Genomic DNA, 24,895 nt, shown 5'->3' on the forward strand with positions numbered 1-24,895 from the left:
TGCCGCGGAGCCAGATGAAGTCTCAGCGGAGCATATCCCTGACAGAAATAGACATAGAAATTTATCGGTCTAATCCCTTCCATGAGACTCCTGAATATAAAGAAATCTCAAAGTGCTGCCTGCCTTCTATGGCTATGCCATGAGGAAGAGGAAGACGTCCTTCACTTTTACTGTCTTTGTCACCACTCATCTTCAGCTTCATCGTTCTTCCTTTTTAACGAAGCTCAACCTGGCTTTCCCATAAGCTGAGGTTTCAAACTCTCAATTTTTTTATCTTTTGGAGTTCGAGTTGATGTTGATAACCTTGTGTGTTGGTGTGACAGAGGTATTAAAGATAAAGATGAGTGGTAGTCTTTAATCCAGGACTATAAAAAAAGGGGAATTGACAATGATTGTTAAGGGAAAAGACTTATTATTAGCCTGTCTGTTGATTGAAAAAGAAAGTTAATATGCATTGTTTGTTGATCCCTATATCTTTATTAGAACGTTGCAGATATCTGTGTGCACAAACACAAGGGCACTTCTCAGACTTGGGGTATCATTTAATACCAAAAATGTCAAAATGGTACTGATAGTGAGTTGTTATATCTTAAACCATTTCTTATTGTCAATACTATTAATTTTATAAAATGCTGGCATTTTGTGAAAAATCTATTTCATGTGAATTGTTCATTGATCCTATTTGAACCAATATATTGTATCTTGATTTTACATTATCAGGGAGTATGTCTGACGTTAGCTCCGATGACGAGTGCCCGGATCTTATCCCTGTTCCTGTGAGGTCAGAGGTCAGTGATGAACCAGCTTACAAGATCCCAGTTACCATCATCACAGGGTTCCTTGGTAGGTCTAGAATACATTGGTCCGTATTCTGTACTCGGGGTTTAATTCAAACTTTGGTAAAGGTTGTTGTTTAGATATGGATAGCCAATCATGACATCTACCATCAACAGTACAAGTTCATTTTGTCAGTTTATTTGACACTCAAGTCATTCATAATTGGCTGGGAATATTAATTACTGAAACAGTTCTCTTCATCATTGACCCTAAAACCACCGGGGGGGGGGGGGGTTGATACACCCCCCTCAACATTTTTCACGACCATTCTGCTGCGCGAAATTTTTCGACCGCGCCACTTGCTTACTTTTTACTTCGAAGTTTAAAATTTTAAATGATGCCTGGGTATGCGGTTGAATAATTACGCAACATGACATAAGTGCTTGTCAGACCCAAAATTGCTCCAAAACGTTATACCGTGTACAAAGTCAATGTAAATTGAGTTTTCTCATCTTATTCATAAATATATGATTATTTTTACTTTCATCTGCTGAAATTATTTGATTTTAGCATAATTATGCTTCGAAAAGGGTCTTCTATAAATTTGGTGAAAAGACAAAAACAAAATGTTGAAAAATTGAACAAAATTCATAAAACAATAAAATGCATAAGAAATTCATTTTCAAACCAGAATTTTTTTCGTTTGTAGTTGTTTCATGCCGTTCGCATGATTGGCAGCTAAAATCTCAAGGGGGGGAGGTGATTCAACCCCCCCCCCCCTTGTCATATGACACCCCCAAAAAGCATGGCCTGGTTAGTGTTAAAACATTAAAACATGAGGAAAGAGCCAAGTAAAGATAGGAAACGTACATACAATATAAATGCAATTTTGAAATTGTTGGCTTGCTATTATTTGAACACAGAGTTAGATCATGGCCTAAGTTAAACCGGACTGAATGGACCATTGCATTTAGTGACTTCCAAACCAAAAGCACGGAACAAGTTAAAATTCTGATTGTTTCTTTACACAATCTGGAAGAGTAGATCATAAACATTGAAATAATAGAACATTTAAAAAATTGTTATCATATAAACCATACACTGCACCTTATTAAATAGTGAATGAAGTAGAGGTAATGTTAAATGTAAGGTGTTCATAGCATGCAGTAACTGTTGAAATTCTCAGCACTCAGAAAAAAGTATTGATAAAAAGGTTTATTTTTAGCTTGTTTTTATTTGATAGTAGCTAGGTAAAGATGTTTTTTTAATGATAAGAAAATGTTATAATTTGGGTTCTTGACACCGAAATTGTTATCTGGGCTTTATATTGCAAAGAACCTTGCTTTGTCACTTATTGAACTGGTCGGTCACATCTTTGACGATAAGGGCATTCATCTCAGAAAAAGTATTTCACATAAGATATTATGAATGTTATCCTTATTTTCACTCCATGCATTCAAGAGCTTTTCAATTTGTAATGCCTTTATTCAATGCTCATAAATGCATTTTGGAGGAATCGAAATATACTTCCATCAAATATGAAATAACTTTTATTTTCTTTTCATATTGTGTCGTCACACAGGTGCTGGGAAGACTACTCTATTAAATTATATTCTCACTGAACAGCATGAGAAAAAGATTGCAGTCATACTCAATGAATTTGGAGCAGGTAGATTTTTCTTCTGATTTGATTATCTATTATTTGTTTGATAACTTATTATAGAAAATATAAACAATAAAAATGTGAATTTGATTACACTGCCCTGTTTATAGTTATGAAGAATTTGCTAACAAAAGGAAAAAAAAATCATATTTTTTAAAAGTCTAATTCTAGTACACGCAGTGATAAGTGATTCAAGAGAATCCATAGCATCTGAGATATACAGTATCCAAAAAGTAAAAAATCTAATTATCTGGTTAGTTAATACATACATCATACCAAAGTGCTTACCGATCTATTATTACCTGGGCATCGGATTCAATCAGTCATTCTTTCACATATACAGTATGAACATCATCTAAATTCCCTAGGGAGTATTCATTCCAGACTGAAACTGAAATGATTGAACCAAATTGTGACTAAAATATTGATGGACTGTAGATCATTCATTATATTTTTACATTAATATTCATATGCTGTTGTGTCTATCTTCTAAATAATTAGGCAGTGCAGTTGAGCAGTCTATGTCAATTGGACAATCAGGGGAGCTGTATGAAGAATGGCTTGAATTACGTAATGGTTGCCTATGCTGTTCTGTCAAGTAAGTTGATTAGTTTGTACACGGGCGTCATTAGTCGGGGGAGGGGGAAATAACCCTAAAGGCGATGTCATTTATTCTTTCAATTGACTCTTTTTTTTCTTCTTCCCCTTGTTCTCCTCTTTTTTTTTTATCTAACCACTTCAAAAATTCATTAGGGGATGATTGTCCTTCTGCACTCTGCATCCTTACTTTTTTTATTTTGTTTTGTATGTCATGATTGCTGGGGAATCCTCTGATAGATAAAGGGGTGGGGGTTCCTGTCCCTTCTATACCTTCTTTTTCATGTTTTTAAATTATATTTTTGAATCTCTCTCTTGCAGAGAAAGGTAAGTAGAAAATGACCAGGGGCGGTCATATTTTTATTTTATCTGAGATAAAATGGATCTCAGAATACCACCCCAGTTATTTTCATTGAATTGATTTATAAGTCTTATCTCTATATGAACATGTTTTGGAATTCTATTTTCTTCGAATTTTACTTGTACCTTGATGCTTGTAATAGTATAAAATTTGATTGCTGTGTTTGTAGATGTTGATGTCAATAAAATAATCTAATCAAAGAATACACCCCCCGGGGGGGGGGGGGGGGGGGCACTCAGTATATAATGCATAGTGGGTATGTGCCATGGAGGGGACCCCCATTTTTACACTCAAATTTCCGTTCCAAGGCATAGCATTTTTGTCTTATTGAGAAAAAGAACAAAGAACGCCGCTCCAAAGCATAGCATTTTCTTATCGATAAAAAAAGAAGAAAGAAATCCGCTCCAAAGCTTCGCATATTTTCCGTTACGCCGTTCCGGCCGTATTGATCTGCTACAATGAGCCGCAATTTTGGTGAAAAGTGGCCGCAGAGCGCTTTCCGACCATCGCCTCTGCGCCAGCGCACCCAAAGGGGCTAGCTGCACGTATGCCCGTTCCATAGGGATGAATACGCACTCACATGCAGGCGACCCGTTCCAAGGACCCCCGTTTTCACAAAAATGTGTAGTTCCGAAGCCCATTCCGAGGACCCTCCTTTTTACAATAAGCCCGCTCCAAGGCCCCCATTTTTTGTCTCGCCCGCGGCACATACCTACTACTTTTTTGGTCGAGTGCCCCCCCCCCCCCCCCCCCCCGGGACACCCCCCTCCCTTCCCGGGGTTTGTGGATCCGAGCCATTTTGAGTTTGGATGCAAAGATCCAAAGTTTGTTATTGTGAAGAAGGTGTAGCTATAATAAAGGTTGTCTTCAATATTGGATTTAGTTTTAAATGATACTTTCAGACTAATAAATATATAATTATTGATATGGCCAAGGCTCTTAAGGACATACAGGGATATAGATATAAATGTTTCTGCTCTGACATGAGATAATAAGGAAAAAATCCTTGATTGTAACAAACAAATCTTTTAACATGTCTTCAAACCATCCAGATGAATCTCTTCTACAACTAAAATGTTTTGTTTGTATAGCCATTTTTTTTTTGGGGGGGGAGGGGTGATGAGTATTGCCATTTTCGTACCTCATATTTTGATAATATTTATTTTTGTCCATGTGTTCATTATTTTTTTCAGGGACAATGGAGTACATGCCATAGAGAATCTAATGAAGAAAAGAGGAAAGTTTGACTACATTCTTCTTGAAACCACTGGTCTAGCAGATCCAGGTATACATTTAAACATTTTGATCTAATTGATTCTACTTCTAGACAATAAACATTCTATTGGTGCTCTACAAAGCTGATATAGATCAGGCATAGTGGAGAATACATCTATTTTCAAAACTGAAAGTGTTTAACCCTTATTAAAAGGGGGGGGGGTCAAATTGACCCCCCCTTGACAAATTTTGCTGCTACGCCGCTGCGCAAATTCTTTTGACCGCGCTGTCTTTTTACTTCCAAGTCTTGCACATCTTTTGAGACCAAATTTGCTATGCCTGGGTTCTGTATGCAGTTCTGAAATTACCTAATATTTTGTAAGCGCATGTGGGTCCCAAAAATGTGATTACCAATACAAAGTTAATGCAAATTGTGCTTTTCAACTAAAAATCATAAATGTATGATTATTTTTACTTTTGTTGGTTGAGATGGATTTATTTTATTTTATTTATGATCACAAAAGTGTCCCAGACAAAGTTTTGGCCAAAGTTTTTGCGATGCCTGGGTACCGTATGCGGTTCTGAAATTATCTAATATTTTGTAAGCGCATGTGGGTCCCAAAATTGCCCCAAAATGTGATTACCTGTACAAAGTCAATGCAAATTGTGTTTTTCAACCAAAAATCATAAATGTATGATTATTTTTACTTTTGTTGGTTGAGGTGGATTTATTTTATTTTATTTATGATCACAAAAGTGTCCCCAACAAAGTTTATCGAAATAAAACAATAAAAAGCTAAAAACAATAAGATAAATAGGAAATTATTTATTTTTTCAGCAATTCTTTGTAGACTTTCGTTAGCAATGTAAAAATTTATACGTTCACCAAAATAAGCTTTCTACTAGCTATAAAAAGTGATTTAAAGGCAAAAACATACACAAGAAACCAAAATTACATTGTAGGGCAAATTTCACACTCTTATTTGCGTAATTGATTAATAAAAAATTATAAGCAATTAATTTTTTGAAAATTTTACTATACAGTCTTGTAGTTTACATCCGGTTCTACGCGTATGCAAATATTTGCGGCGGTTGCGCAATCAACGGCCGAGGTCTGAGGGGGGGGGGCAAATTGACCCCCTCCCCCCAGTACATGTTGGTCTGAAATAGCCCAGTTAAGATACATGTAGGGTTGATAAATTAATGCATTTGATCTAAAAAAAAACAAAAAAAACAACATCATTCTACTAGATTTCACAAGCAAGATATTACTCATACTGTAGAGAATTTTCAAATGCTTATTTAATTTTCCTTTTTTCTTCCCTTTCCATCAGGTCCCATTGCTTCAATATTTTGGCTGGATGATGAACTTGGGAGTGAGATATATCTAGATGGTAAATGACGTAGATTTTTAAAGATGTAACCCTTCTATATGAATTACCTGAAATGTAGAGACATAGATATTTGAATAGCATATTAATCGATTGGCTATAGGATTTGGGTGGTCTCCTTATGGTCTATACATACTAATACATGTATGACCTTTGCTGTAAAAAAGTCAATTGTGTTTGTCACTTCTAAAGACTTCATTGCGAGAGCTTAAAGTGATTGGTTAACATTGGTTTGACTTTAAAAAAATCTGAGCTAGAAGGTCACACTTGTCACCTGTGTCTGTGATATGTTACAAAAATGAAGCCCAGAAAAAATTGCTTTCGAAAATAATTATTTAGTGCTTCAAAAATTGAAATATAAAGTGACCGAAAACACCATCTTAATTTCATCCCATACACTTATGTGTACTATTTAGGCGTCTATAAGACGCCTATTTACAAAATCGGGGTTTGCCTTGTAGTTTTAGCTTTTCATTCTCAATAATGGTTGTTTTTTCAGGGTTTATTAGTTCTAATACATGCACCTGTACACATGTTTCATCTTGGTTTGAGAATTTTTTAAATCGGCTTCTCACAAAGTTAAACAATACCTTTAATGGTTAATTTGCCATATTCATTTGTAGGATTGGTGTTCATACTTTTACCTGGAAGATGACCACAATATTGTAAAAATATTAAAATTTCAAGTATGGTATTATACATGCCACTTGCTTTTCATTTGCAAATTATAGCAGTATAGAATTCAATGTTGTTGAACCAAACGTGTATGTGGACTAATGTGTTTATCGTTTACAAACCCAATAACACAGTCATGTAAAAATTTGTATTCATGTATATCTTGTTTTCAAAACATCTATGTTTGTTCAGTGGAAATTAACTTTGAATGGAATTATCCTGATTTAAGAAGAAGCTTCTGAAGCAAATGTTTTACCTCGTGAATGATTTAACAGAGATACAAAGAAATGACCAAGAGAATATATGAAAAAATTAAGTTTTGTACTTGAATGAAGTACATTTATTTCCAATGATAAAAGCATCAATACATGTTTTTATCTTGAACAAAACAATGGGGGTAGCAACTCAGAAAGCACAGCTTGTGATGGGTGCACTTATTTTATTAGTTAACTTTATTTGTCTATTTTGGTCATTATTTTGATAAGATTTTGAGAATGTACATTGATCCGAACAGAAGAGAATTGAGACTGCTTTGAATCACAACCCTTTATTTGATGGAGCTATACATGTAGGTGTGATTTTAAACAGCTTAAATGAAGTTTTTAAAGTGTTAGACCAATCAAAACTCATAAAATCAGTTTTAGCAATTTAGTGCATACATGTGATTTCATTTTTGGATGATCTCGCTCTTGTCTTTCCGTTGATGCCCACATTTGAAGATTGACTTGACATTCTGCATAATTTTTCCAGGGACTGACAGGTTGAACAATATATATATATTTTTTTTACAAATGATTGTATTGGTTTTAATATGCATAGGCTGTAATAATAATAATAATAATATAGGGTATTTATATTGCGCACATATCCACCTTGTTAGGTGCTCAAGGCGCTCCTATCCTCCTGTAAACATGACAAACATTTGAATACTTTCCAATAATAAAGCAAAGTGTTTCCAATCTGCATTCACATCTAAACTGAATAAAGCATTGAGGCATGCTATATATATAGTATCAGATTACCGGTATTTTGTAAGATGTCTTTCCGCATATAAGCAGGATTCAAACCATGCTTGTTGAGATCTTATGCGAAATAGGGTTAATAGGCAATAATACTGATTGAGCTATACTGCTTTTAATCTATCTTTGGTAATAAACATTTTCATGGGATAGACCTTTATCTTGTTCTTTTGTTATTCAGGTATTATTACTGTCATTGATGCCAAGTTTGGTCTTCAGCATATAAAAGAAGAGAAGCCAGAGGGCATTCTCAATGAGGCTGTCAGGTAAGTCAGTATGATTGTCAAAACTTTTGATCAAAATAGAGTTGTTACTGTTAGCATGTACATCACTTCACTTCACTGTTTGTCTTTGAATCAGAGTATTATCCTGAATTTTGAAAGAATCATGAAAATCACCTTCTGAAATCATTATCCCATATTCACCACATCAGAAATGTGAATAATTTTTTTTCTGAACTAATAGAAAATGGATTTAGCACCTTTTAGAAATAGATTATTCAGATATGTATCTAAATAAAAATAATTACATTCTGCTGAAATTTTTGTATTATATTGATAAATTGATATGAATTTGAAGTGTTGTGATAGAAAGAAAGAAAGAAATTTGTTATGATATGTATGTTTTGTATTTTTTGTTGTAGATTTATTTCTAGATATAGGATAGATAGTGCTTTAAATTTACTTTCCAAATTAACTAATGTCATCCCCTTGGTATTTACCTTTAACTCCTGCATCATCAAAATTTGCGAGAATAAAAAAGGCTGCAGGTCTGCTAGTGGAGTACTGTCACTTTCAAATGATATAGCTCACCTCCATTTCATGAAAATCAAGTTACATTTATAACATATTTTGTAACATCACTTACTGATTGGGAATGGGTTTGTACACTAACAACCTTATTGCTGCTGAGTAATCAGTCCCTTATTCATTCTAAAAATAGATTAGCAGATAAAAAAGTGACATGACACTTTGTCCAAAATTTTCTTTCCTTTGACATGGTGTTAGGGGCTTCATTTTTGTAGAGATAGCTGGGATTTTGACACAAGAAATATTGTATTATTTATTACTGTGATAAAAAAGTGATTTTGCTCAAAAATTTGAAATACTAAGACGTGCCATACCATTTGCGATATACTGTTGTGCTCAGAAGTTAGTGAACCCCACCACAGAATGGATTCCTTCTTGCTGAGTGTTGAATGTAGACGACACTATAATATTCGGCAAGCCCTGAGAAACAAACTTTATTAAATGTAATATTTGATCACCTGACTTCACAATTAAATATCTAAATCATGGTAAAACTTGAACACTTCAGCCCGTATTCTGAAGTCAGACCATGGTCTAACTCTATGCTAAAATCATGGGAAGCCAAAAGTGTCAAAATTTTGATTATTCTGCATGTTTCTCATGCTGACTGTGCTCTTTCCTGATTCTTTGATAGTGAAGACTGCTATCTTATATATACTTTCTAGACAATTGAGAATGATTTGAGATTCAAGTGAGCTGAAATATTATGTCTCTACTGTTAGTTAGGTATGTCACAATTGGCTATCCATACTTAAACCACAATATTAAAACTGACTTCATAATATGGGTCTTTTAATAAACTGCACCACTGTCTATTCAGGATTGTTGTATTTTTTTAAATGACCATGCTTTCTCTCTTTTCATCTCTCCAGACAAATAGCCCTTGCTGATCTGGTAATCCTTAATAAGACAGACCTTGTTAATACTCAAGAATTGACACAAGTTAGGGATACTATAAGGTAGGATTTTCCTGGAGACACGGTTATCTTTGATTAAGAAGGACACCATGATATGTGATTTTTTTTCTCATAAAGCGACTTGAGTGCACTTTTTGAAGTACTATGTATCATTTATGTGACATACAAATAATTTCCAAGTAATGACACAAGTTAACGGCCATGAGTGATGTCACAATAAAGGCGCTATTTATGTGCATTTATTGCGCAACACAAATAACATGTTCTCATACTGATTTTCCATTGCTGCAAGAAAAATCCCTTTACTTCTTGATGTTAAAATTTGCTTTTAACTGATGTTATATCTAGTGATTTTGATTACTGATCTGGTGCCAAGATATGAGTAAGCCACATTTCCTGAGATACAGAGTTAGCAAATACTGTAAACGCTGTTATTTTCGCGCTTGGTGGCTTCAAAACATATTCGCGGGTTCTTGAATTTGCGCTGCACACTCCATAATAACAAAGTCACTTCCTTTTTGCCCATCTGTGAATGGTTTTGATTAACATTTCAGCAACAAAATTGTATTTTCTGATCATAATTCTAGCTCTAAAGCGGCATAATTCAGCATTGTTTTGATCCAATCATGAGCTTTTGTGACATTTAGCGCAACTTTTCTTTGCGGAGCGGACATCGGGGAAGGCAAAACGGAGGCGCTGCTGGCCTGGTATGGACGGCCGAGCACCGGGTAAGGACCGGGGGATTGCGGCTATTCAAAGTGCATGGGATCAATCAAACATGGGCGATCGACCGAACGTCTTCTTAAAAACTAAACAGATCTAAACACTCACCAATCAAACAGCAAAAGCAATTTATATTTCAACCAAAATCATAATTTAAATACAGATCTGCGACTGTTAAAAATATGATCGCATTGCTTTGAAACAAATTCTTGCGATTCATATGATTTTGGAGCTCAAGCTTGCTTGCTTAAATGCCGCCCTCTATAGGTCAAATTGTGCAATCTCTTTGCCAAAACGATACACGCAATTGAACCGCCGCTCAAAACTTGCATAAAAATAGATGCTCATATATTCGCGCTCGCCGAACTTGCCGCGAAATCTGCGAAAATTTCCACTTTTACAGTAGGAATTACTATCAATCTTATCCTCAGTCGTTTATCTGTTTAAAAATTGTTCTTTTGGATTTCAAAAATCTGTGGGCTTTGTGTTGTCTAGTAAGCAAAAAAAGTACAGGTATTGATGTCACATAACCCTTCCATGCTTTTGTTGTGATCCAGCTATCCTTTATGTGTTATGGTAGTGAATAAGTTGGAGAATGGTTGTAGATTACAGCGTAGATTAGTGGTGAATTTGGTTGTGGCTCAAACACAATAGTCAAGTCCTAGAAGAGGTTTTATTTGCAGCATCTGTGAGACAACAGATTATTTCCTTTACCAAGATGTTTTATTGTTACACAGTATCCGCTATTCATGACAGTAATCCATCTATTGTTTCTAGCCACTGCCCATCATCACCCTTGCCAAACTCCCCTAAAGCCCCTACCTTTCCCTTACTACACTACACAAAGCCCACAGCTTTTCTTATAAGTTTCAAGTTTCAAAATTTATTGATCAAAATCCACACATACTGGACCATTCTCAATTTTACAAGCAAACACTTATATGGACAATTAGAGTGAGACACAAAGGTTTTTTATATGTCAAATGAACACTCTTTAAACAGTTAAAGAGCTATATAAGGTTGGTACTTTTTAATTCCTTAGCAGAGCTGCAGTGCAAAGGAGAATGTTACCGGTACAGTTGAAGCTCATACCGGTCACATTATAATGTGAAGAAAATAAGGCTTTGATAGGGCAGCGAATAATTTTGCTTTACAAATTTGAATAGCATCCTTCGTCATAAGAGAAAAGCTTTCAACTAAGTAATGTACAGTCCTATGTAAAAATATGCTATACAAAAGTCTTGTCTTTCAAAAATGTGGAGCAAATTGTGCTGAGATACCAGGAAAATTATTCCCTGTAGGAATAAAAAGGTGGAGGGATCGGAGGAAGAAGGGAAGAAGAGTGATACTGGGTAATCTGTGGATGGATATTCTGCAGATAGTCTTACCAAGACAGAGGAGTGAAGAAATTGAAGGAAAAAAAGAGAGCTGAGGGTTGTAGAACAGCATGATTGTCAAAGTCAAATGATATGACTTGAAGAGAAAGAGGGACACTCACCAAAGGAACCTATCAACTTGAATCAAACTTTACATGTACAATAATTTATTAGAACATTGTCTTAACTTTATATTTGATATATATTTTTTTCATCTCCAGGCATATAAACAGCATTGCAAGGTTACAAGAAACACAAAGGTCTAGGTTAGTAGTCATTACATTGATGAGTATTCTGTAAATGACTCTGTATGATCAAACACTTTGGAACTCCCTCCCCAACAGCACAGTTAATTGTACCTCTCTACACATCTTTAAACGAGAGGTACAATAGAACCAGCTCCGTTAATAACGGTGGTTGTTTTTACTTGCACGCTGTAAGCAATTTTTATCGGATAATGTACATACACTTGCACGCTGCACTTCACCAGTACGACAATACACCAGACGGTGGACTGTACTGTTTCCAGAAGAAGAAGAACAACAACAGGACATAGGCTTCAGAGCAGAGGATTATCTTTTGTATATTTAGGAGGGGGGGGGGCACATCAATAGAAGTCCCCCCATGAACAGAGGATAATCCTCTGCATTGACTCCCATGCTGAAGGGCAGTATCAAAAAGATCTATTGATTTTGGAATTGGAAGGGGGGTGTTAAGTATATCCTGCTTTTTGTTCGTGTTGTGAACAATAGCGAAATTTAGTTCCAGGTAACAAATGTAAAAAAAGTTCCCCATAATCTTCAAAGGATGTTTGGTATTCCTTCTTTAAAAGTCAGTGAATTGTTCTTAAAACACCCCCACAGTGCCTCCTAACCAAACACTCATTTTATGACTTGTTCTTACATGGTGTTATCCTTAGATCTACAAATTAATCCCCTCACTATTGCTAAGACTACAGAAAAGCAGGATGTGTACAGTAGGTGCAGCTCTCAATTGTTATCGAATCAATAGTGCTATTTATACAAGCCACCTACCTAGTTAATCAGTGTTCTACTCCTGAAGATGCGCTTTAATCCGTTGGAGACTGAGCCTGCATCTATCGTCAGTAATTTTACAAACTGGTTCAAACCTCGGCTGGTCTCCAAAACATGATTTCGAGATAATCGCGTTGAAAGTTTGGATATTTTTCAGGCCTTCATATCTTCGCGCTTTGAAAGAACCCAAATCAATTATTTTTACCAATTCAAAGCATATACTCTATTTTTTGTAATATACAAAATTTCGTCCGCAATTCGTATTCATTCCTTCAATATTTGAAATAAAGCCCATGTATGCATTTCAGAAGCTTCCAATTTTTACCAAAAACAGGGGATTTGAGCCAGTTCGTAAAATCATTCAGAGGCACAAACCCTGCGCAAACCACATACACGCAGCATCTAGGTTGGGTCTTTGACCCGTGCGTGCCATTCCAGAGACTAATAGCACACAAAGATTGGTTTGAGCCAGTTCGTCAAAATTAAATATGCCCTTATTTTTTAAATAATAAAAATTTGGCAAATCAATAGAGTGAATCACAGGCTTTCAGAATATGCAAAAAAAAAAAAAATCGAAAATTTGACCGATAATTAGGTTTTAGCCGGTTCGTAAGATCACTGACGATATGCGTGCTGGAGTCTATTTTTTATTTATTTATTAATTTTACATCGTTGTACAGGGTAACCAATTCAGCTATACACGATAAAAACATTAATAAAGATAAAAAGCTGGTTTGCAATTAGGCCCTGTTAATTAAAATACAAACGAATTATAATGGTAAATATATACAGTACATAATGTGCAAAATAGACAAGAAGTAAATCTTTAAAAATCCCAACCCTTTGCCGTCATCAGATTTATCAGAAACACACAAACACATGTGTTATACTAAAATCATTCAGTCCCCAATGGATTAATTCTTTTTAGGAATTGTAAACATGAAAATTTTCTTATTTTTTAATTTTTAAAATGAACATTCCTCCAATGAGCCTATAACTTTTGATTTCCAAGAATATGGGTATAAATGGAGCGATAGATACATCATAGACTCTAGCTGGCAGAAGAGCGGTAGTTGCACATGATTTTCAATCCCATCCTACATGTATGTGGCTGTAGCTCAAGTGCACGTTTTGTGATAGTCTACATCATGCACAAGTGTTGAATTCCTTCTGCCTGACCAAGAGGAAGGTACATGTGAATCCTATCACCCCTATGCCAGCCAAGCAACGATAATAAAAAAATGAATAATGATAATTATAACATTTGTAGACTGCTTAATACAGACATTTCTGCCTGTCAATTAAATTACTGGGGAAAATAAATAGTTGTCTTAATGAATTAAAAAAAAATTCAAAGAAACGAAACATAACTAAGATGTGCACCTCTGTATAGACCAACCCACAACTGATATCTAGACATTGAAAAGGTGGGTCTTTAGCAAGGTCTTAAATTGATGAAGGGAGTTGGCATTATGGATATCAGCCAGTAATTTATTCCACTGGATTGGAGCCAGAACAGAGAAGGCTCGATCACCATAACTGGTAATGTACGTGGTCCTAAAGTTAGCTGCAAGGTTGATGAAGAACGAAGTGGTCTGAGTCAGCTAGAAGAGTGGAGAGAGATGAGGTTAGAGAGATATTCAGGAGCTAGGCCATTGATTATTTTATATTTCATAAGAACTTTGAAAATGATGCGCTTGCGTATTGGAAGCCAATGAAGTGATTTCAGAATAGGTACTAACATGTTCAGATTTTCTTGAAAGAGCAACAAGCCTTGCAGCAGTATTTTTAATTCTTTGGAGCTGGCGTAATTGTGAGAATGGGATACCAGAATGAGCAGAATTGCAGTAATCAAGGTGGGAAGATAAAAAGGATAGGTAAGTATAGCAGTTGTGGGTTGGTCGAGTAGCTTCCTCATTTTTCCAATCTTAAAAATACCAAAAGAGGCAGACTTACAAATATTTGTAACATGCTGTTGAAATGTAAGGTTCTTGTCAATTGTCACCCCAAGATCCCTCACCAACTGAAATGAATAAAATGGGAAGCAGCCACATGCACCTGTCCACGGAGGATTATACTATTGTTACTGGGGGTGCTTGGACAATGCTCAGCACCTTCAGTAACAATAGACTAATCCTCCATGGACAGGGCCCTGAGCAGCCATTAGAATGAAAGCTATTGCATAATGTGTTAATGATTCAAATTCATTGTTTTATCCAGTAATAATCAAATTAATTAGCTTCAAGATGATAATATCAAAGTATTTGTTCTCTTTCTCTCTCTCTGGATCCAATTTGCAGGATAGACCTGGACCTGATCTTGGACTTACATGCTTATGATGCTCAGGGTGAAGTCAGGTTTGTCTTCTAGTCCACATGATACAAACCATAATGATTGATTGTAGAAATGAGCTTATGATTGATGCATTGATTATTATATACATGTACAATCAAATGAACAAATCAATAATACAATCAATCACTAAGCCCTGTGTTATGGGCCACCTGTTTGGTTTCATTCTTCCAAGTTCTCTTATTTTTCAATCACCATTTGGTCCTTAAAAAATCATCTAACCAAATAGGATTGCGTTGGATTGAGTGGATATACCTAGATAAAGAGGGAATAATTAATCTAACTGGAAATTTGATGGAGTGGCAAATCACAAATAATCTTATCACATACATGGTAAATTGTACAATAGTGCATAAACAGAAAATGGTACATCCTTGGTGTTACAAAGCTGCATATCTTTTACACTGATGCCTGTAATGTATCAATTTGGATATTTTCTTCATGACATTACAACCAATTATCTCTGAAGACTGACTATGATGGGGCATGTCTCAAGTTCTCAACCATAATATTCTTTTTTCTTCAAATCTAATTGTAGAAGGATGAAGGGCATTTAGTACAGGTGTATCGCTGCGTAGTTCCTAATTCACAGTCCTGTATTTGATATTGTCTCATGAGTGAACTCTTGCATGCAGAGTTAAAAATGTTGACAGGTTGATTCAATAATGAATCTAACATTTGTGAGGCACTTAATATGGATTTTAAAGCATGCAATGTTCTGATTATAACTTAATTTCCGCAATCAGGTTATCAAAGTGATTGTTGATCCATTTTTGCATTTCATGGCTGAAATGAACCCCCTCTAGGTGATCTTGACTGAAGATTTGTTTTCTAAATGAATTGTAATTGGATAACAATATGATTTAAGTAGCCGATACCAAATTTGTAAGAAGTGACATATTAATAGAAGGTTAGAGAATACAATTTGAATCGAGAATATTATTATGTGAGTCTACTACCAATAATACCAACAGAGAAGAATTATCCAAAGTCTCGACAAAATTACAAATTCATCAACACTCATAGTCCAAAATAACCTTTGGTATTGCTGACTGGTGTTCAACCTTTTCCTTTTCTTTCTCCATGCTGGTGCAAGTAATTGTTGGCCTTTCAGAAAAAAGGATGTCACAATGAAATGAAATAATTAAGAATAAGTTATAATTTTTGTTCTCTGATTGTCTAGTGGATACCAACTGCTGGAAAAGAAAGGTCTGAATTCTGAACCCAATGCCAAAGGTCATCTGGATCCAGGCGTAACCACGGTAACATTCCAGGTCAAAGGTAGTGTGCAATCGTCCAAACTGGAAGACTTCTTACAGGTGAGTGTATGATGATGCTTGGGTAAAGGCTAAACTCAAAGTGCATGAAGTGGCTTTAAACAATGTTATGAAAAGTCTCCAAGATAAGGGTCAATTATTACCATATCATCATGGATCAAGATAGTTCATGTTTATATAGTTCATGTAAAACAAATTTGGGAAACAATGAAATCAAAGATGAAAAGGGAGGAAACTGATGATTGCCAACACTGATAAGCTCAACTTTGCGCTGCCAAGTAGTACGATTTTTCCGTATTTAGTACGTTTTTGCAACCAAAATACGGCAGTTCGTTTTTTCTTTAAAAAATATGTTTTTTGTATATTAAAAAAACAAAAACAAAAACAATTTTATTATTTTTTTCTTTTTTACAAAATCGAAATTTATTGAGAAAAATCATCTCTATATGTCTCTATTTCATAAAACGTACACAAATATGGTTATTAGATCAATGTAATTTCAGGTAACTTGTTTTTTTTTTTAATCATTTTGTAAAAACCAGGGTGAGATATACACAAGTTTCAATGTTTTTTTTTTTTCATCTGCAAGAGCAGTGCACATTTTAGCTTGCATGCAGCTTGAGCGCCGTGATGGGCGAGTGTGCCAAGCATTTTATTATGAAATACACTTTTTTTTGGGAAAAATACAAAATATTTATCTCACACGGTAAAAATACTGATTTTTTTGTCAAAATACTGATTTTGGGGGATAAGAATACTGAAAATGCAAAATACAACTTGGCAGCTCTGCGGCAGGAATTTCATGCTCATATTGTTCATTTCTCAGCAAACATTTAATTCTTATCAGAATCATTCAGCACATAATTTCTATTCGTACATATAATTATAAACACTTGGGTGGTCATTTAATTGGATCATGTTTACACTGACTAAAGTATTAGATTGTCACGACAGTTGAAATATCGACCGAAAGGTGATTCGACTATAAAGGTTAAATCAAATGACTGTGAGATGTGCTTCTTGACATTCATGTAAATAAAACGTATCTTTAACCTTTTCAGATTCATTGTTAAGCTACATTTTTCAATATCAAACAGCAGTCATGATTCTAATAAATTCTCCATGTTTTTGACTGAAACAGTAATCTTTGTGAAAAAGGATTATTTTCAAATTTTTTGACGGTAGTCAGTATCTACATTTGATTTTAGTATGCTTTGCATTGTCGAGGTATTTCTTTTAAATATGAATCATTGGGATTCGTTATGGATTATATATAATTGCATGTTACTCCTGCAATCAAATGTTTCAAAATGAAAGGGACCATGATATCATTTTCTTTCATTGATTCTGTGTGAAAATAAATAAAGTTTGCTGCCCTCTCTTGACAACCTAACTCAAGGCCCTTCCAACATTTATCTCCATTTTATGTTTGAAAAGTTGTTTTGTACAAAGAAGAACAATAACAAACAAAAGCTTCCTATCAAAATTTGTACCTCAGACATTTCTGATGTTAACATTACCTATGTACATAAATTCAAGTTAAGCAAATCTGATCGCCTAGCAGGCTGATACTTCATTATGCTCCTGTATTTTGTCATTTTTTGTGTAGCACTACCCGCTTCTATTTAGATTAGAAGTCACCAAAGTATCTTCGTAGTTACATGGATGCTGGAGGACAAATCTGGGTTGATATTTCGTGCTATTTTGAACAGAACTTAGATTTGAAGTTTTGTATCTCTGCCATGAATCTTCTTCTTTATAGCCATTACTCCATTGCACTACACATTCATGCTTGACCATCGCAGGGATACAATAACCTATTGTTAGCTTGAATTGAGTGGAGAGTGAACAATGGATCCAGTGAAGCTCATCACTATTGTACTCATTGCCAACCTATCTATGTATCATGCTGGGAATGTTAAAAGCCCAAGTACACCTCTTCATGTACTACCAGGACCATTATCTAGACACCTTGTACTACCTTGTATTGGTTTGAAAGGAGGCAGATATCTACATACAAGGATAGCCTACTATGCTAATTCTAGTGCAACATTTCAGTCTCAACTATTGGTGTCTGGAGATGTGAATCCAAACCCAGGACCAACCAACTATGGTAATTATTATTCTTCAAATAGTGGCAGCCTGTTGAATGGAGAAATTAAACGGATAGTGTATGACCGATCCTTCCTTTTGAGATGCAACCCAATTTGGAAGACCGGAAAGAAAGGAAGTATTACAGAACGGACATGGAAGAATATTACTGCACTTGGTATCTGTCCATCTCGCCCTTTTTATCAGAAGAGGACAAAGAGAGGTGGAAGGAGAAAACAAAGGAAGATACAAATTTTAATTACACCATGTGTCAACAAACGGATACCAATGCCTGGACAAACTGGACCAAATATGAACAACCTTCGCCACATAACGGTTCCTCCTGATAGAAGTCTTGAGGTGAGGAATTATTCAGAAATTGAAGTCGTGAGGCGTGTGCGAGATCAGCATCCCTCTGAACTAAGGAAAATGCCAAATCATGCCAATCTTGTGAGTGTAAATATTACAAAGAGCTATCATGGACAAAATAGCCACCACAGACGTATGAACCTTCCATCTGTTTTACTTTGCAATGCAAGATCCCTCAACAACAAATTAGATGAAATGGAAATCATTCTGAGAGAAAGGAAAATCGATGTTGCAGCTGTAACAGAAACTTGGTTCAGATCTGATATGCCAACACACCTTGTAGCAATGACTGACTATAATCTGTTCACAAAGTCGCGTCTACTCAGACAAGGTGGTGGTGTGGCACTCTATGTACGGGACGCATTCAACCCAGTGGAGATGAAAGTTGAAGTTCCTACGCAGCTAGAAGTTCTCTGGGTTAGAATGCGACCGGATCGGCTTCCGAGAGAAATATCACATGTGGTTGTAGCAGTAGTGTACCATCCGCCCGACAGCCTGCTTACAGACATGCTGATAGATCATCTGCAGGACACCATGGATCAGATCATGGGTCAGCATCCAGACGTCGGTATTGCAATCATGGGGGACTTTAATCAACTTGATCTAACAACCCTGCTTGCTAATACCAATTTCAAACAGGTCGTCGATTCGCCGACAAGAGAGAATCGGATCCTAGACAAAATTGTGACTAACTTCTCTGATCTTTACCATCGGCCACTGATATGCTGTCCTTTGGGAGCAAGTGATCACAATACAGTAATCTGGTCACCGGTTGCCCCTACTCGTTTAAAGAATTCTACTTTGAAACGAACAACAAGGCCACTGAGAGATTCCGACATGAGACGTTTTGGGTCCTGGATCACTAAGTATGACTGGAGTTCAGTGATCACTGAGGCTTCATCAGATGAACAGACTGAATCTTTCTACACCATATTGAATTCCCAAATTGACAATTTCTTACCAACGAAGACCATTAGAATGCACTGTCGTGACAAGAAATGGATTACCCCTCACATTAAATCCTTGATTAAGGACAGACAAGCTGCATTCAATGATAATAATCGGGAAATGGCAAGGAAGCTTGCAAATTGTGTCAAAAGGGAAATACGAAAAGCAAAACATGAGTATTACAACGATCGTGTCAGGAAGCATAAGAAAGCAAATCCCGCGGAGTGGTATAAAGAAATCAAAATCATGACTAATATGAAGAATAGTAATACCTTTATCACTGTTCCTGGTGTCGATAAGGATGACATCCCCGCAATAGCGAACAGGATCAATGACTTCTTCAGGTCTGTGTCTCAAGATGTTCCGGCATTGAATGTTGGGAACCTACCTGCATACTTACCTGATCCCTCTCCACCACCTAGCATCCAACCTTGGCATGTCTTCCAGCAGCTGAAGAAGGTGAAGATTGGTAAAGCTGTTGGCCCCGACATGATGCCTTCTCGGATCATCAGAGAATTTTCGTGTGAACTCAGTACCCCCTTGGCCCACATCTTCAATACCTCACTCGCTGAAGGTGCCGTTCCGAAGCTGTGGAAGAGAGCTGTAGTTGTCCCTGTACCTAAAACATCCCCTGCTACTATCGACAAGCTCCGTCCAATCTCCTTGACTGACACCTTCGCTAAGGTGTTTGAAGGTTTTGTGTCGAGATGGCTGATGCAAGCAATTGAAAAGGAACTCGACAGTAAGCAATTTGGTAATATAAAGGGGTTATCAACGACACACTGTTTAGTAGATATGCTGCACTACCTCTTCCATCATGCAGAAAAGGGTAAAGCAGTGTCTACTCTTGTGATGACAGACTTCCGCAAGGCTTTTGACCGCATAAATCACACGATTGCCATTCAAAAGATGATCTCACTTGGTATCAAACCTACACTGATCCGCTGGATAGCCGATTTTCTTGCAGAACGGACTCAGTGTGTTCGGTACAGGGGTGTTAAGTCAGAGTGGGTGACCCTTAATGCAGGAGTACCTCAAGGAACTAAACTTGGACCCATTGTGTTCCTAATCGTTATCAATAATGCCCTACATGACAGTGATAATGCATATTGGAAATATGTTGATGATGTGACCGTGGTTGATACAAGATTTGCAGGAGATCAACCAGATGTCTTGGAAAGGACACTGCACAATTTTGCTGAATGGTCCACATCTAATGGAATGTCTCTAAATCCTGCCAAATGTGAAAGTATGCAGGTGTGCTTTATGAAAAAGCCACCCGAACCAGCGTTACTAGCAATACACGGCCAGCCATTGAAGCAATCTGTGTCTGTCAAATTACTGGGAGTTCATATTCGTAGTGATTTGAAGTGGAATGATCATGTCGACTTCATGATAAAACGTGCCAATGGAAGGATACATATTATTAGGATCCTAAAAGGACACGGATTGCCAACTGAGGACCTTTGTACTATCTACATGGGCTTCCTCAGACCCCTATTAGAGTACGCTAGCCCAGTGTGGAATGGAGGACTAACTAAACAACAAGTGAGTCGTCTAGAGAGGGTGCAGAAAAGATCCCTCAAAATAATCTTGGGACCCAATTTCCAGTCATATGATTCTGCTCTCAATGTATTGGACCTCCCCTCTCTTGCAGACAGAAGAAAGGCACTGTGTTTGACTTTTGCCGAAAGACTGATTTCAAATGAGAGGGTATCCTATCTTATACCCCCTCCTAAGAACACCAGAACTTTGCGCAAATCAAACACAAGAGAACAATTAAAATGTAGAACTAATAGATTTCGGAACAGTCCCATCCCATACTTGATCGACCTCCTGAATTCTCAATCATGACTTAATAATCAACCCACATCTATAGTATGGTATTTCTCTGTCTGCTGCTCTTATCAGTCAATTGATTTTTTTTTAAATTTTTAATCATTAGTATGTCACACTATTTGTATAATATGTACTCTATTTCTACTCGCAATTATGAACATTAGTCAGTTATTTTCACCATTTGTATACAATCATTATGTTTTTTAGTATTGTAGATGACATAAATATTCTGTTTGACATGCTTATAGAATTAGCCAATTTGTATATAATCAAATATCATTTAAAAATATATGATCTTTGAAAATCAGGTATTATTGTATTACACAAGAATTGAACAAATTTTGAAAGGTAACTTTTCTTGCGCATATCATGTGAGGATATAAATCCATAATCTCTTAAATTTTACAATGTACTTACTAATTGATGGACTCGTATGATCTCTATGTTGTATTCCTTTTCCTTCCTTGCAGCTCCTTTCTTCCTGTTGTTTGTCTTTCTCTATCCATATTTCTCCCTCTCTTTTTTATCCATCTCTCTTCCTCTCTTTTTTTGAAAGTTTGAATTGTAAATACTACTGCTTTTCTCTGATGTACAAGAACTATATACCGGTAAATGATAATCTGGACCACTATACCAATATGTGTTGAGGATAATATTTTACTTTCAAATTCTTCTTTGTTTATTCTTACGTAAAATTTCGCAGCCTTACAACTTCATGTTTTCACCTTCTGACTCTCTGCTCCACTCCTACCCTTCACTCCCCCCTCTCTCTCTCTATCCCTATCCACCCCCCTCTCTCTCTCTATCTGCCTCTCCTCCTTCCCATTTCTCTCTCACAACACAAGTAATTTTCAATACCATACTTTATCCGTATTATTTATTTTGTAATTATCTGTGTTATTGTTTGAATATTTTTTGTGTATTTATTACCTTGTGAATATATCGCAATTCGGCCTTAGCCGCGATGATGTATTGATTTTTATTAATAAACCATTTATCTATCTATCTATCTATCTTAAGAATAAAGAGTTCAGATACAAAAAGTTAGATTTGATAAATTTGATGGATTTGATATTTTGCCCATAACGCTCTTTTCAGAAATATAATATGAAATTGCAATGCACATAGTATATTCATAATGTATGTCAGCTTTTAAATCATCCGTCACATAACATATCATGAAAGAAATCATTATTGGTTTCAAGGAAAATCTCTATGAATTTTGATCTTTTTTAGGGTCTCTTATGGGATAAATCGTTATGCAACCAAGAGGGGAATCCTATGGATGTCATGAGGTTAAAGGTAATGAAATCAATTTCTTTTTATCTTTTTCATGCCGTTTGATGGCATTTATGATATCACTGATCTAGATCTATATGGACCTCTTTCAACAAAACAATAGAGTACTTGTAAGTGGCTTGATTTAAATGGAAACACTGGGTATATTTAACTTAGATGTAGAATCTGGATGGAATTTAATGATTATAACAATGGGGCTTTATGAATTGAATAATCATGTTTTCTTGATTGCTGCGTTTATTTTTTTACATTTTTTTTTTTACTATAATGGGCATGGAATTGAATGATATCAGTACACTCTTGGAATGCTGAAGTACACACAAACATTCAACCTGTAATGATTCAACTTTTGATCTTAAAAGTTTAGATTTGATAAGATTTGATATTCTAGACAATTTACCCAGAAATCTTCGGCTATCCACATTTATGGACAATATGACCTGATTGGACATTACTGAGGTAACAATCAATGATCAGGGCTCTGTAAGACAAAGGCTTGCAATCAATACATGTAAATACCAATGACCAATCAAGATCATTGTTGTATGCGCACTCTCTTTGAAATACTGACCGGAAACCAATCAGTGTGGTTCTTTCATATTTGCAATTCATCCCAAACCTTTAGGTTGCAGAGCCCAGGTCATAGATATTTGTATGCTCAAATTGAGTCTCATTGGTTGTAATGGTTGTAGTGGATAGCAAGTTTTTTAGCAACAAACTTAAGTTGAACTTATGGATATCTTCTCCCAACACACATGAACTTTAATGATCATGAATGTACCGCTTCATGAGTTTGATTGGAGGGGGAGGGGGGTTCATAGAGATTAGTTATTATGAATACACAATTCATTGCAAGAATAGGAAAATTTACCAAGTGTGAAATAGATCTACTTCCTATTGAAAAGAAAAATTGTATACAAAGTTTGCTCAATAGACACATTAATTGTAGACCGTTTGGACAAGTGTACAAATCACATTTTATTGTGAAAAAGTTCTTGATTGTTCATTTTAGGAAAATTGTTTAAAGTATGCTTGACTTGGTCTGCCTGGTTTGAGTGTGCATACCTTGTAGTTCAGTTGTACTAGCTCTACATGGGTCAGTGGGTTGTCATGCATGCCATTTGCTATCTTCTTGACAATTTAGTGTTGTTTATCTTCTTATGATAACCGCTTCAAGCCTTCATCTTCTTAAATTATTGAATTGATAAGAAAAGAAATAACAAGAATAGATTAAAAAACATGACATAAAGAAAAGACATACGTAGGCATTTCAGTCATCTTCCGCTCAGTTATGAATATTTACACCATCTAGTCTATCTCCTTTGAAGCAAAATACCACATCAATGCCAAATTCATTAGATTGAGCACTACCATCTATTACAAATAAACAAGAGGGTTTTCTTCTCTTGCCGTAGATCCCGCGATAAAAATCCTTCAATATTTTCCCTTCAGGAAATACAAATAGTAATAGTGCATTGAGCTGAATTTTGACAGGGCCAAATAGACATTATTCTTATTTTCAAGATAGATAAATAAATATTAGCAAGTTTGATGAGATGACCTCTTCATCCGAGCTCATCAAATTGGCAATAAACTTTGAGAATCCCGGCTCACCTGGTAGGAATGTACTAATCATTGTTTTGCCAAAATTGTTTTCAACCAATCAGCAAGCTTGGTCATTGTTAGCCGCATTCCAGTAATTGGTGGATAGATGCAATAGAAGAAATGCCGTCCCTCAAAGAAATAAGTGTCTGTCCATGTCATCTTTACACAAAGACAGTCTAAGGCCCTGTCTCACAAATGATAACAATGGATCCAATGAAACTCAACTGCTGAAAGCTATTAAAGTCAGTACACCGTTCATATCTTAGAACAAAGAGTGTATGTACATGTGTATATGTGTATCCCTTTTTTCAGGTGAGGCAAAAAGTGTTTAAGTAATTGATTATGATATACAAGTATGTAGCAGATCTGTTTAAAGAGAAACTTGTGTTGTCTTTAATGTGAGACCTTTAAAGTACGTGTTATACATGTTCAGTCAACGACTGCTGTATAGATGGGAAAGAAAGTTGGAGAGGGGGGGACATTGTTGAATTGCAGGGACGGAATGTGATGCAGCATACTTAGACCGCACACTGTGAAATCCCGGGACGGGCCGTGCTC

At 36.0% G+C, this 24,895-nt stretch overlaps 1 protein-coding gene across 2 annotated transcripts; it reads left to right on the top strand.

Annotated features, from left to right (window-relative positions):
• Window positions 1-721: 721 nt before the first annotated feature.
• Window positions 722-24,512, top strand: LOC129270692 (zinc-regulated GTPase metalloprotein activator 1-like). 2 transcript variants are annotated; one of them, XM_064106484.1, is made up of 12 exons: window positions 722-843; window positions 2,360-2,446; window positions 2,942-3,038; window positions 4,592-4,683; window positions 5,948-6,007; window positions 7,880-7,964; window positions 9,380-9,466; window positions 11,745-11,789; window positions 14,858-14,914; window positions 16,093-16,228; window positions 22,670-22,735; window positions 24,400-24,512. In XM_064106484.1, exons 1-12 carry the CDS (start codon window positions 726-728, stop codon window positions 24,430-24,432), a joined length of 963 nt encoding a protein of 320 aa, XP_063962554.1. In that variant the 5' UTR covers window positions 722-725; the 3' UTR covers window positions 24,433-24,512. The 2 variants fall into 2 exon arrangements, with proteins under 2 accessions (XP_063962554.1, XP_063962553.1); XM_064106483.1 differs by lacking the exon at window positions 24,400-24,512 and having other exon boundaries at window positions 22,670-23,938.
• Window positions 24,513-24,895: the final 383 nt, after the last annotated feature.

The sequence above is a fragment of the Lytechinus pictus genome, chromosome 11 (assembly GCF_037042905.1).
Source record: "Lytechinus pictus isolate F3 Inbred chromosome 11, Lp3.0, whole genome shotgun sequence".
Taxonomy (NCBI): Eukaryota; Metazoa; Echinodermata; class Echinoidea; order Temnopleuroida; family Toxopneustidae; genus Lytechinus; species Lytechinus pictus.

Excerpts from the sequence above, each read along its gene's own strand:
- LOC129270692 (XM_064106483.1), top strand. The coding sequence starts at position 726 with ATGTCTGACGTTAGCTCCGATGACGAGTGCCCGGATCTTATCCCTGTT. Across the intron at positions 844-2,359 it reads CATCATCACAGGGTTCCTTG|GTGCTGGGAAGACTACTCTA; the intron begins GTAGGTCTAGAA and ends GTCGTCACACAG. Across the intron at positions 2,447-2,941 it reads ACTCAATGAATTTGGAGCAG|GCAGTGCAGTTGAGCAGTCT; the intron begins GTAGATTTTTCT and ends CTAAATAATTAG.